Here is a 14006-nt window from a genome sequence, read left to right as displayed (position 1 = left end):
ACTATGAGGCGTCTGAGGTTTCTAAACCCAGAGGTGACAGAAGAGACCCAGGAGGGAAGTGCTTCAGCCCCAGGCTCGTGTCTGCGGAGGACTTAGAGCCTGGCCCTACTGTGTCCTCAGGACATGAGCAGCAGACCTCAGCCTCTCCCTCTCCAGCCCCACCCTCACCCCCACCCCTGTCCCCTGGGGGCAGAGGCCCCCCCCCCAGCACACAGGTTAGTCTGGGACTTCTGGAAAACCACTCCGACGAGCCCCTCACAACTGTGCAGGGGAAGCGACTGCTACCCTCTCCCTCTCCGCCTGTCTCCATGAGAGCACCAGCTGTTTCCGGTGTCCCTACTTCGCTGGGCCACATGGTCTCGTGCCTCAGGAGTTGTCAGGCTTGCCTGATGCCAGGTCCCTCAGGACTGCTTCTGCGATTTCAGATGGCCTCTGTGTGGCCTTGGCAGTGACCAGTCAGTCCTAGACACTCTCTCCTTAGGACAGGCAGTGCTGCTTTCTCTTGATTTTCCTTCTGCCTCTAGGCTGCTCCTCTCCTTCCAGTGTCCTGCATGAATCCTCAGTCACTCACCCCCTTAAGGCAGCTCCCAGGCATATCAGTCAGCTGGGGCTGCTGAAACACGTATTATAGACATTTATTTCTCACACTTCTGGAGGCTGGGAGTCCAAGATCAAGGTGTCAGCAGGGTTGGTTCCTTCTGAGGCCTCTCTCCTTGGCTTGCAGGGTTGTGCAAACCCAGCCCCACTTGGAGGCGTCTCACAGCACCCTGACCCCTGCCGGCCTGATGGTGGGCACTCCTCAAGATGTGCACCTGCTCTCCCCACACCTCAGCTCCCAGCCCCTCACACTCTCACCCCAGTTCGTCCCACACTGCCCTGAAAGCCATCCTCCATTTACCAAATGTCTTGGCTACACCACTAGCTCCTTCTGCAGGGCTGAGACAGTCTTCTATCCATCTGTGTCACCCACCCAGGGCAGGGCAGAAAGTCTGTCACAGAGCAGATGTCTTGAGAGAAAAGCCAGGGTCAAGCACTACCTAAGGGCTGCAGAAATCACCTCTGACAGGGGAGACAAGGGACACGAGGCTGTATGTAGTTGCCTTTAAGAAGAAGGATAACGCTATGTCCAAAGCAGCATTATTCACAATAGCTGAAAGGTGTCCACTGATGGATGAATGGGTGAACAAAATGTGGCCTATCCATGCAATGGAATATGGTCCCACCTTAAAAAGGAAGGGAATCCTGACACGTGCTACAACATGTCATTATGCCTAGTAAAATCAGCCAGACATAAAAGAACAAATACTGCATAACATACTTGAACCAGGTTCCTAGAGCAGCAAATCCACAGAGACAGAGTAGAATAGTGGCCGCCAGGGGCTGGGGGGTGAAGAATGGGGAGAGCAGAGTTCCAGTTGGGGAAGATGAAAAAGTTCTGTGGACGGATGGTGGTGATACTTGCATAACAGGGTGAGCGCGCTTACTGCCACGGAACTGTACGGTTAAAAATGGTTAAGATGGTAAATTTCATGTTATGTGTATTTTATTCACAATTTAAAATTTTTAAGTAGGACCAAAAAAACTTTGTGTTAACTATAAGCACTCATGTACATCTATTTGAGAACAGTAGAGTTCCTCAGTATGTAATAGTCAGGGTGTCCAATTTGTAAAGCATCTTTTAAACACACCGAAAAAGCCGCCTTTAATCTAATCTGAGAGGAAACACGCTGTAGTGCAAACTGTGATGCCGAGTGCATAACCCGCCCATAGTTTAGTCTGAGCACTGGGGTGCTTGTGGCTGCTTTATGCCAGCATCATCTCCTTTGCATTTATTCTTTAAATGATGCTGTGAAATAAAGTATGGCTGTTACCTAGTAGAATTAAATTATATAAAGGTCTGAATCTCCTTCATATTAAAAAAGAAAAAAAGGCCAGTGAACACTTAACTAGCATTCCTAATGACTTAACATTCTTTACCACACGCTCCTATGACTCAGCTCTCTGGTTCACTGCTCGGACAAGTAAACCAACTGTCTCGCTTCTGGAGCAGCATTTTCAAGTGTAAGGAGGTGCCCTGGCTTCTTCGAGCTGACTAAACATCCAAAACGAAATTGGTTAGGCCTTTGTGATAATGTTCCCTGAGAAAAATAGGCCCATAAAAGGTACACGTCACTCCTACACCAAGCAATCTAGAAAGTTATGAAACACAACAAAGGACTAGAGAAGCAGAAAAGGTATTGAAAAGTAGGGAAGAAAAACTCAGCAAGCTTGAGGAACCCTTGCTTAGCTCTGTAGCAGGGACAACCAGCTTTGTGAAGGACGACAGGCAGAGGTCACCAGAAGCAGGGCCCAGTTCAGGAGGGCCGCACATCTGGCTGAATGCTACTGTCACCGTCTTGATCTTTGTGATAATTGTGGAACAAAGGGCTCTGTATTTTCATTTTGCACTGGGTCCCACAAGCTATGCAGCTGGTCCTGAATAGAAGAGAGGTTTGGAAACCTGCACGGGGCAGGGGTGGAAGTGAATGTGCAAAACTGTTTCAGTGGCTGCCCGAGGGCTTGTTCCAAGCTCCCTCAGTGATCTGGAGCTAATAACCAAGGCCATCTCTAACTATTTCCAGAAAATAAGCCTCAGGAGGGGTATTCTTGCCAATTCTATACTAAACTTAAGTAGCCAGGTAAGTTACATTCTGAGTCCTTGGCAAGAAAATAAATACTTTGTTTAAAGCATTTAATGGTCAAACCATCAACATTCAATTATTCTTGATTAACTTCCAAAAAGATCCTAAGCCCCTTACATCCCAATGAAGAACAGCTTTGTCATATGGTTTGAAGGGCCCCTTCCTCCCTATGTAGACACACACAGCCCTAGGTACCCCAACCTACAGCCTTTCTCCACCCCAGCCCATCAGATGCATGTCCAGGAACCTGTAGGTGGACAGAGGAATACTGGCCTCTGTTCTGGCCATTGGCTGAGCAGGGACCAGGTGAGCAAAAGCAGACAAAGCCAGTCTGGGGGGGGAAGGAAGCCGACTTCTGGAGAAAGGGATGAGGGCAGATGTGGCTTCTGACAGGATGCTGGTGGCAGCAGGGCTCCTGAAAGATGACCCCTAGCTACACATTTTCTGGTCTCAGACCCCACCCTGGGTTCCCTGAGCCATCATCCCTGCATCTTCCCAATAAATTTATTTTCCATTTTGTTAATGTAACTTCACATTTGTTTTTCTTTACTTGCAACCAAGAGTCCTAAGAAGAGAGGCTGGATGGGGTATAATACTATGCAAATGGATGGCCTGGACTTCCATCAATCAATAAACACTGCCCCTCTTTCCTAGAAATGTAGGCCTTGTCAATCTCCAGGTCACTGTTGGAGGGAGGAATGCCTATGGAAAATGACAAGCATTGAGTAAACACTGAGCAAATGAAAGAATAAAACTACTAAATCCCAACTCACTGAAGAGCAAAGTCCGAGGACTACTGAGGTCCAAGGCAATGCTCTCCCACAAAAACTCAGCAAGACTAACACTCCAGGTAGGACAGGGCAGCTCTACAAGGGGGCTCTGATCCCCTTGAAGTTAGCTCTCTGATCCCTGCTATTATAGCTCAAGGTTACCGTCAACTCTAAAATTCACTTTCTCTCTGATCGGTTTTCACCTGGCACAGCTAACCCAACTTCTAAACAGTTGAGATCTCACATCCTCAGGGCCCTGGCTGGAACCCCCAGGAAAGTCCATTCTTTTTCAGATCCTCTCTTAGCTCTGTGGCTGGTGACCTGTTTTGTTTTCCAATTAGAGCTCTGAAAACATAAGAGTCTTGTAGGCAAACCCCTGCAGATCAGTTTGCAAAGGTGACAGACTCTTAAGAGCTCCCAAGAAATAATCACCCTTCTAGGTATGGCCTATCAGCTCCTCCCCATAGAAGCATTTCTCAAATAGCTTATTCAGAGCCAGTCCTTACCCCATGGATGGAGGAAAAAGGATCTGAGATTTCCCAGGTGCCTCCTGTTTGCCAGGCTCCTGAAGGGAGGGTTCTCCCCAGCTGTTCCCATTCTATCCTCAGGACAGCCTTCCAGGTAAGGTGAACAATGACCCACTTTGTTGATGAGGTTCCTGCAGCACTCAAAGGTAAATTGGTCATGAGCAGCTCAGACAACACTTGAACCCACACCTGCCAAACCAACTCTTTCCATGATATCAAGATCAGGTGAGCTCAGACATCCCTTGGTGAAGACACTGTAGGCAAAAGACTGATGAGACACACCTCCAGTGGGGGATGGATAGACACCATTCTGATCACCACAAAGGGAGTGCTACGACAAGGGGGCAGCTGGGTGCTGGCAGTGCCAGGTGAGGGCTGAGCTGATCTGAAGGATAAACAGGAACTACCTGGCTGAAGGAAGGAAGAAAGGGAGTTCTAGGCAAGTGAGAAATGAAGGCAGAAGGAGCAGAGATTAGAGAAATCTGCCTGAGAGGTGGTTTGCACAAGACCACCCCTATAAAGCCACAGTATAACCAACCACACTTCAACTTGCAGTAACCAAGGCATAGAGGAAGGTATGACCATCCTCAGGCAGGAGACCATCTCTGCTAGGCCAGTTAGAAGGAACAACCCAAGGAGAATGAGCTGGAGCCCGGCCAGTGCTTCCTGGCCCTCTCCTCTGCTGGGGGCCATTTGGGGGCAGAGGCAAGAATGTCCCACAGGGTGAGGAAATGGGATTTTCACCCTAACTCTGGTGGCTTTGGCCAAGTTAAAGACACTCTCACCTCCGAGCCTCAGTCTTCTCATCTATAAACTGAGGAGTTTGGACTAGATTATATGTCAGCTATGACCAGGGCGGTCTTTTACCTACACTAGGCATTTGGCAAAGGGAAAACTGGTTGAATGAAAATAAATTCTACACCAATGGTTTCCCGTGTCAGGGTCTTTCAGCCTTGTGGAAATTTAATTAGCATCCTTCACTTTTGAGAAGGAGGGCAATTGGAAAAACTAGAACACTCAAGCAGCCAGTGCTGTTTCCTGTCAACAGATCTGGGAATGGCTTCCAGGCCCACTTGACCAAGTCTGGCCCAGACCTGCAGCTCCGGAGTGATTTTCCACAGCTCGTTCTCAGGACCACCCCCTCCTGGGGCCAGCTGGTCTCCTTTCAGCAGCACAAAAAGGCCCGGTTTTCCATGGAAACTTTGGTCAGGCTACCTCTCCCTCTCTCAAATGCCCTCCTGCCTCCCCTCAGCCTACCTGCAGAGCACCAACTCTCCACTACAGGCACAGGGCTGGGTCCTAGGCCCTCCTCTCACCCCACATGTTCCCCTTCGCTGCCCTGCATTCCTAATTCATCTCCTCAGCTGGCTGAGTTCATCTCATGGCTTATGTTCTTATCAGCCATCCCCTTCCCATGTTCCCAGCCACACAGCATGCTATCAATTCCAGGCTCCTGAATGCCACAGGGCCCTTGAACATGCTGTTCCCACTCTGGAAAACACACACACAAATATCTTTTGCCTCCCTCTCCTACCTCAGATCTTATCTCAGATATTAGCTTCACTCAGAGACTAGTAAGTCTAAGCCTGGCTCTTCCAGTCATGCAGTTTCCTGTCTTTCCACACATTTAACTGTAATTAAAAGGTTATTATTTAATTTGTTAAGGTGTACCTCCCTCATTAGCATATAGGCTCTATGGGAACTGAACTATCTATTTCCACCTATCCCTAATACATAGCACAATGCTTGGCTCAGAACAGGCATTCATATCTATGAAAGGAAGGAGAAAGAAGAAAAGGCTTAAAAAAAAAGGGAAAGTGGTGGCCCAGGGTCAGGCTCAGTGGAGTGGTAATTGCTTAACAACTGGCTTTCTGATGAAAAAAATAAACTCTGTTGTGCCAATTTCCACGGTGTAAATGCTCCTGTCATGGCCCATTCCAAACCACCAACATGCCGTTCCCGAATGCGCAGCTGGTACAGATGTGCGCATGGGTGCAGGGCCGGTAGAGGAAAGACTGGCTCCAGCACACCACTGGCCTACAGCAATGCCAGGACTGACATTCAGAGTCCAACATGCTTTTAAATGACATTAACTTTTGATTCAATTCTACCTTGGACTAATGGCCAAAATGAATTGAGCCTTGCAAAAAATGCTAAAGACTGAAAAAAAAAAAAAAAAGAAAGAAAGAAAAAAGATGTTTTGCAGCTAGTCCAGAACAAGAAGATGAAGGGAAAGGTGAGACTCACTGCATGTGGACAAGTGCTGTCTTCTGAAAGGAGAGGAAAGAGATGTTTAACAGATTAGCTTTCAGTCTTTCCATCAGTGAGGGCCACTGACAAAGTCAAGGCTTAGGATATTGTTATGAGCAAGTGAGAGCCTGCATGAAATGCTGGTTATATCCTCTCGCCTTGTATTTATTTCCCTTTCTAGCAATTTATCCTAAGAGTTCAATAAAAGCAAAACTGATCCCTATAACACCAAATTAAAGAAGTATTGAGATCATAAAACTATTAGAAGAAAACACGGGTTTTTTTCCCCTAATGTTCCAGGATTGAGAAGCCCTAAATCTAACACAAAGCCCAGAAACTATTTTTTTTTTAAAGTTCAGTTTATTTGACACTAATGAACCAAAGTTTCTGCCTAACAAAAGCACCATAAACTCATTCAGAAGACAAACAATGAACCAGAAGAAAACATTTACAAGACATCCAAAAGGGTTTTAATTTACTTTATGCATGAAGTTCTTCTATAAATCAGTAAGGAAATAATGCTCCCCCAAACACGCACACATATAAAGCCAAAGGACACGTGCAGACAGTTCAAAGACAAGGAAACACAGTAGCTCCAACAATTTCAGGGAGATGTCTACCCTCCTTGTGACAAGATATACACATCATAACGATAACCAAACATCACTTCACACATATCCAACCAGGAGACATGGGAAAGTGTGGTTAACTCCTTGGCTCAGGAAAGATGGGAGGAAGGAAGAGAACCTCTCATACCAAGAGAGTAAATTGGTACTGAGATCTCTGTAGAGGGCACTTTGACAACATCTATCAAAATAAAGGTGCAGCCCACTTTGACCTTCCACTTCTAAAAATTTCATTTGTGCCAGGATTTTATTATATAGTGTGTGATTACAAAGAATGGAAACCCTTAGTAGGTGACTAAATAAATTATGGCTTAGTCATACAATGCTGTGCAGACACAGAAAAGGATCCGGGGCTCTCTATATACTAATAGGCATCCATCCCCCATATAGGCAAAAAAGGGGGGCACAGAACAGTGTACATAATGTTACTGCTTGTGAGAGAAAATATATAAATAAAACATAATTAGAATATTTCTGGAAGGGTACATAAGAAACTGATAACCATTTGCTTCTGAAGAGAAACTGGAGGCAGAGATGACAAGAAATGTTACTTTACTGTCTGCTTTCTGTACCATGTGCATGCATTATTTATTACTCAATTTTTAAAAATAGATATGCATGAATATGTTCACTGTTGTGTTGTATATACTAGGTGAAATTAAAAAAACCCACTAGACTGACATAACAGTGGGTTCTTTTTAAAATATTACTCCTGCAATGAAATTGTAATTTTTTTTAGTCTTAATTAAATTGTCCTGAGTCACTTTCTAGTCTTCAGTAACAGAAAAATAATATAAATTACTTCTCAGGATATTTAAATAACTCTTGGGTGTCCTAACAGGATAAAAGCCAGCAGTCTTTGAGAACTCATGGAGAACAGAAGAAATATCAGAAGACTGGAGATAGACAAGTATCCCAAGCTTAATATACAGGAAAAAAAATGGAGCTTAGAGAGTTTAGCTGACATTTTGGGGATTTTTGCAAACTTCTAGGCATTTTCACAGAAGTGATGAGCATTAGAATCCAACCAGAATTCACTCAGAACAATGCAGAACTATGCAAGTTATTAAGAGAAATATTTTAAAATCAGCAGAGTTTTTTTTTTTTTAACCTTGGTAAGTAAAATCTCAGCAGAACCTGATCTCTGGGCTGTGCAGGGAATGCTAGTGTGGGTCACGGAGGCAGAGTGAGCAGGGCTCCCCACCTTCCCGGCCTCAGTTCCCCCAGAGCTGCCCTCTAAGTGACTGTGCAGGAATTTATTTCATTCTTTTTTTCAGGACGGGACTCACAATACCTTTCAACATGGCTGGGAAGTAAAATATGGAGCAATAGATGTCATCAGGAAGTTGAACACCAGGCTCAGGCACAGAACGCCTGGCCCACTCAAGTGTGTGTCAACTGATTTTAATTCCAAGATAATGCTTGGTGTTTAAGACTAGCCTTGGATTACTAAATGTTCTAATGAAAGGACCTATATGTCAAAGTATTTTGAAATATTTATAGGGCTGCACAAAAGAAGGTTAGTATTATTTTGAAGGCACTATGAATTCTAGAACAGATAACAAATACCAAGGACCAAGGCCAAAACAGAAAAAAAAATCCTAACAGAAGAGACCTAATAACCCCAAATTATTAAGATGAAACTTACATATACTGAGCACCTTGTCACACAAGCATGGGCTGAGAAAGCCCTGACACAGCATCATCCCAGAAAGGTGTGGTGACTCTGGTCTCGACATACTAGTTAGAAGCGTGTCGTGTCTACTAAGAGGTTTAACTCATCAACCGTAGGCTTTGTCCATGGAAGCAGTGTCCATTCTTCCTCTGTTCTGATTAGAAGACACAGGGCCTGCTGGGTTGTGTTCTGTTTGCTATGCTTAAGAGACACATGTCAAGTGGAGCAGTCAGTACAGCAAATTTTGCCATGTATGGAAACGGCTGAAGCAGCTGGCGATTTCTTAGCCTGAAGATAAACTACATACTTGGGCATCCTCAAACATCTGAACATGTATTATATGAAAGACAAAGAAAGAATCATTCATGAAGTGCACAAGTAGGCATGAGATTGCCCTACTTATAGTCACCAGAAAACACGCCTTTCTGCAAGAAAGAACAACTACGGAGTCAGCTGTCTGGCTAAGGGGGGTTCCCTTCCTATCCTGGAAGGGACATCCACATCACAGATTTTATTCAGGATGGGAGAGAGACTTGTCAGCCTGAAGATCCCTTTTAACTACAGTAACATGGGATTCTAACTAGCTTGTGTAATAATAGGCTATTTAATACAACACATAATATATTAACACATTATTATGTAAATATAATAATATGTATTTTTACCGTTCTTTGGTATCCGCCTCCCCACCTAACACCTAAGGACTGAATAAGGTGTACATTGTACGGGTGCATATGAAGAGGGACCCCCCAAAATATAATTATCTTCTGGAGGGCAGGCCCCTTGTAGTACAGGCTTCTCCTGCTAGGTGAGTGTTCTAGGAACCCATCTATATTAGTGTACCAGCTGGCCTTGTTGTGAGAGGCTGCATTCAGCTTCAGTGAATTTTTTTGAAGACTCTTTCAATGTGTTTGCCCATGTCATGATGGGTGATTTACAAGCATAGCTGCCCACGCCACAGTGAGCGTTCAGCAGCTTTTGACCAAAACCAGCAGGACCCCTGTGCCCCACCCTCCCTATTCACCTGATCTCTGAGTGACTTTTTTGTGGAAGAGATGAAACAAAAAAATGGCAGAAGCACTAAAAAGCATCAAAATTGACAAGTTCAAAAACTGTTTTTGAGCAGTGGAAAAAAAGTCTCGATAGGTGTATTGCATCAAATGGAGAGTACTCTGAAGGTGACTAAAGTTTAAACATGTAACAATAAATACACAATTTAAAAAATAAATAAATTCCAGGGTTTTTTTCGGTCCCCCTTGAATATGCTGAAGGAAGCCTATGATAAAGACATTGCATGAGGCCTATTTGCAAGTAGGATGGTGTCAGGGAAGAGGGTACAAAAGGCAACTTCCCAGACCCTGAGCTTTCATTTGCTGACAGAAGGCAAACCTTCCACTTTTGCTTCTACTTATAAAGCTGACAGGCACCTGACCCCTAGAAATCAGCACCCAGTCGATTCCACATTTGTCCATTTGATAGTGTATCCAACGTGCACAGCCAACAGAGGAGAAAGTCTTAGTTAGTACATGCCAAAATGTGCTTTAAGAGCTCTTTAAAGCATTGGTTATGGAACAGAACACTGTGGAAGGACTGTCTTTTATTTAGATCTTGTGTGTGAAAATTGGTATGTCCCTTCTAGTTTTTATCTTACAAGAAAATGTGTTTCTAACTATTGTCCCAAAGTCTGCTCCTCCCAGGCTTGCCTTGTCAGCTGTACGTAAGCGTGACTTACCCAGCACCCCTTGAACATACTGCACACATTAGAGCTATCTTTGACCCTCTTGAGTGCTAATGTAGAAAATTTTTCCAGCTCCCCAATATGCCTCCATAGCCTGTTTTCATGAACTATTTTAGTTCTCTCCTCCTATCATCCATGACAGAGTGTGAATAGCTGTTCCTGGGTCCCTACTGCTAAGATAATGATAGTCCATCCCCCTCCTAACTTTTAAGTTTGCCTCCTCTCTGACCCCAGGTCAGAGCACCCTCCACCCACACTTGCTTTGATCTATATTACTCCTCCTCTACTTTAAAAATGGGCTTAAAAGATTTGAAAATGTTGTCAAATCCTTATTTTCAAAGAAATACAGAATATTAAAATAGTCACTGTAGTCATTGTTCTTAACTTTTCCAAACTGGTAAAAAGAAAAAACAAATATTACCCTCCATCAGTGGGAAATGGAGTCACAGAAACACCTTTGGGAAGGCCAGCCTGAGTTGGGGCAGAGGTGGGGGGTGTCAGGGTGAACTAAACTGGAAGGATCTTCCCTATTTAACAGCTAATCCAGACAGCTCCCACAGGACAGATCCCTTCTTGCCGAGATTAAAACAAGGGTTATAATGATGTAAGAGTTTCATCTTACATATCTGTGAGCTACAACTGTTACTAACATGCATTTGGGAAAAAATACATACACACTGATTATCATAAACTGTTAAATGTCAGCCTCACATTTAAACAAATCACTTAAAACTCGGCCTAGACCTGCCCAGAAGAGGAAAAGGTCTACGTTTACTCTGAAATGCAAGTTAGTTATTTAACACACAGAAGGGGCAAAAACCACAAATTACTTGACAAATTGGCATAAGATATCTCTTATACGTTAAGAAATCCAGAACATTATAGACGTCTGGGGCAGTGACTTTCTAACACTGCTCATTCCCCGTTCTTATGCTGGCCACACGTCTCTCACCAAACACTCCTGCTTGGTCCCACACAATACAGTACCTCTGCTAGGGGGCTCCCCTAGACTGGTAGTAAGTTGGAAGTCCAGCTACAGCTGACCCAGGACTCAGTGCCTCAGACAAAAGAAGCTGCTACGTAAGTAAAGTGAGCTTTACTTAAGTCCTGAGAAATCAATGGAGAGAACACTGGGGTGGCAAAGTCTAAAGCCAATTATGCCCATCTTGGAACAGGCTGGGCCTGGGGAGGGGGGAAGGGAATTTTCAAAAGCCCTTTGCTTCTCCGGCTACAACTTCGGTTCCTCAGTTGGCTTTAGTCTGTTTCCAAAGCAAGCGGGAGATGGCTGAGGTATCTGGGAATAGGGCACTATGCTTACGGACAGACATTTCTTTATGGGAGACGTAGGGACAACTAGCCAGGCAGAAAAGCAGAGCCCTGGGCCTGGCACTGGCCAGCAGACCTTGAATGAGGCAGATCCTTCGGAGCAGGCTTGGTGACAGGTCAGAAGGACTTACCCTCCCACAGGCCACCCTTCCCTAACGAGGGTGATAGTTAGAAGGGTCGGAGAGAAAGCTCTAGTCTTTTTAGGTGGAGGGGCGCTCTTTCCCTATGTGCACTGGGACAGGAGTTTGGGCCCAAACTAGGAAAGGCTATGGTGTCCCCTCAGACCTGGGAGGCAGTGTCACTGCGGGGGACCGGAAAAAGCTCTCGCTTCACACCCAAGTAAATGCATCTCTTTTAGAAGACTGGAGGCGATTAAGCCAACTCGAGATGCCTATACACACAGACTAGCATCACTTCAGTGATTTCTTCTCGGGCTGCCTCGGGCTTAGACCTCGGTATGTAAGGAAAGGGACGGAGAGAAGGGTGGAGGGGAGCTAGGAGGAGAAAAGGCTCAGGAGAAGAACACTGGGGCCTGGTCGGTCGCGGCCCTTACCTTGCTGACCACGTTTTGGACGAGGCCTGTGCGGATACCATAGTCCCATGCGTGGCAGTCGCAGTTAGAGGCGTTGTCCCCCTTGTCCGGAGGGGACGGTAGAGGTGGCGTGTCACCCCTGTCCGCTCCGCTCCAGTTGCTGAGGTTGCCCGTGGACCCCCAGGCGGCAGTGGTGAAGAGGGTGGTCGGGGGGCTGGTCCAGTTGACCAAGTCCTCGGCTCCCCACCGGCCAGTGGCGGTCACTCCCGCCAGCTCGGCGCCTTTGCCCGCCTCGCGGCACCAGAAGTTCGGCTGGTCCAAAAGGAAAGAGTCCGAGAACTGGCTGAAGCCGATAAACAGCGCGGGGATCCAGGTGAGGAGCACGAGAGTCTTCTGGTAGCCCCCGCCCAGGCCCCCAAGGAAAGGCAGCACCGACCCGTCGTAGTCCAGCAACAAGAGGCTCGGGGCCGCCGCCGCGGAGCAGCAGCTCGGGTGCTGACCGCCGGCGGCGGGATGCGGAGAGGGCAGCGGTTGGATCTCCCCGCCGCTGCCGTGGCCCGCGCGTCCCCCGAGGGGTACCGAGGCCGCCGCGTCCCCAGGCGGCAGAGAGCCGTTCTCCTCGCCCAGAGCTGGCTGCCTCCCGGGCCCTCCGCCCGCCGCCTCGCGCCGCCGGTCTATCGCCATGGCCCGGGCCCGCGGCGCCCACAGAGGCGCATAGAGCGCGGCGGAGGCTTCCGCGGGTGCCCCGAGCAGAGCGCGCCGGGCCAAGCGCCCGCCGCCGCCTCCTCCGAGCAGGGCCCGCGGGTAGAGAGAGAGCGCTCGGCTGCCCCGGGCACGTCAGTCCGCCCCCATGTCACTGGCCCAGACCCCGCGCCCTGGGCGCTGCGGCCCCGGTCGGGCGCCGGGAAGACGGCGGGCAAAGGCCAGCCGGGGCCCTCAGCCGCCGCTGCTCATCGGCTCCGCGGCCCGGGCGCCGGCGGTCGATCCCGCAGCTCTCTGCCGCTCTCCGCCGCTCCGCGCCGGCCGCTGCAGGAGGGGAGCGGGTGCGGCACCTTGCCAGCCGCCTCTGCGCCCTACCGACCGCTGTGCCGACGGTGCGGGCAGCGCGTGCACTGCCCGCTGATCCCCAGGCGCCTGGGATGTATTTATCCGACCTCCGCGCCTTCCGGAAGCCGTGAGCTCGGGTCCCAATCCCGCGAGCCGGCCGCGCTCTCCGGCTCCGCGAGCGGATCGCCCTCCTCCCGTGGCTCTCCTCCTCCTCCTCCTCGGCCACCCAGTCCCGCCCCCTCTCCCCCCGCGGAGGTGGAGGTAACAGCAGCACCTGCTGCGCCCGGCTCCTGGGCGCGAGCGCCCCCTCCAGCCGGGTTGCGCCGTCACCGCCGCGGGATCCACGGCAGAGGGGGCGGGGGAAACCGGATACTCCGGGCCCGCCTAGCCCGAGGGTCCCCCGCCAATTCCCCCACCACACCCCGCGCCTGGCGAGGCGGGGGGTGGAGAAGGCGCGCGGAGCCGCTTGAGCTGGTGGGCTGGGGATCCCGGAGGAGTCGGCCTGCGCCGGGATCCTGTGAATAGGCAGGTGTTCGAGGCTCGGCTCCTGCCTCCGCCCGGTGCCCCCACCCACTTGGCCTGCGTGTGGTCTCGGTGACCTCTGCTCGCCTCTGAGATGCCCGCAGCCCAGCTGCCTACACCCATTCCCGGTCTTGAGCCCTAGAGTCGCCGGCATTCAGGAGCAACCCTCTCGAGCTTTTTCGCGGTGCAGATAGGGTTGATTTTTGTGTCCTCGGAGTAGCGTCAAGGAGGCGCATTTGCCAGTTTCAGGTGTCCGTCAACCGCAGCGTCGGGTCACCCACCAGTGACTGAAGCACCCACTCCCAAATCGCC

General features: G+C 48.6%; 1 protein-coding gene across 2 annotated transcripts in view; it reads right to left on the bottom strand.

The window, feature by feature from the left end:
- The window catches only part of SLC22A23 (solute carrier family 22 member 23), a 179171-nt gene extending 165783 nt beyond the window's left edge, over positions 1-13388 (bottom strand). Inside the window, exon 1 of one of the 2 annotated variants that reach the window (XM_045189110.3) lies at positions 12147-13388. In XM_045189110.3, coding sequence (XP_045045045.2) covers positions 12147-12809 — 663 coding nt within the window. In that variant the 5' untranslated portion in view covers positions 12810-13388. The remainder of the gene's footprint in view (positions 1-12146) is intronic. The other variant, XM_024552311.4, reaches the window with a different exon arrangement.
- Positions 13389-14006: the final 618 nt, after the last annotated feature.

This window comes from Desmodus rotundus, chromosome 3, assembly GCF_022682495.2.
Source record: "Desmodus rotundus isolate HL8 chromosome 3, HLdesRot8A.1, whole genome shotgun sequence".
Lineage (NCBI taxonomy): Eukaryota > Metazoa > Chordata > Mammalia > Chiroptera > Phyllostomidae > Desmodus > Desmodus rotundus.
The sequence above is the reverse complement of the archived record's forward strand: the minus strand, read 5'-3'. Positions and strand labels throughout refer to the sequence as shown.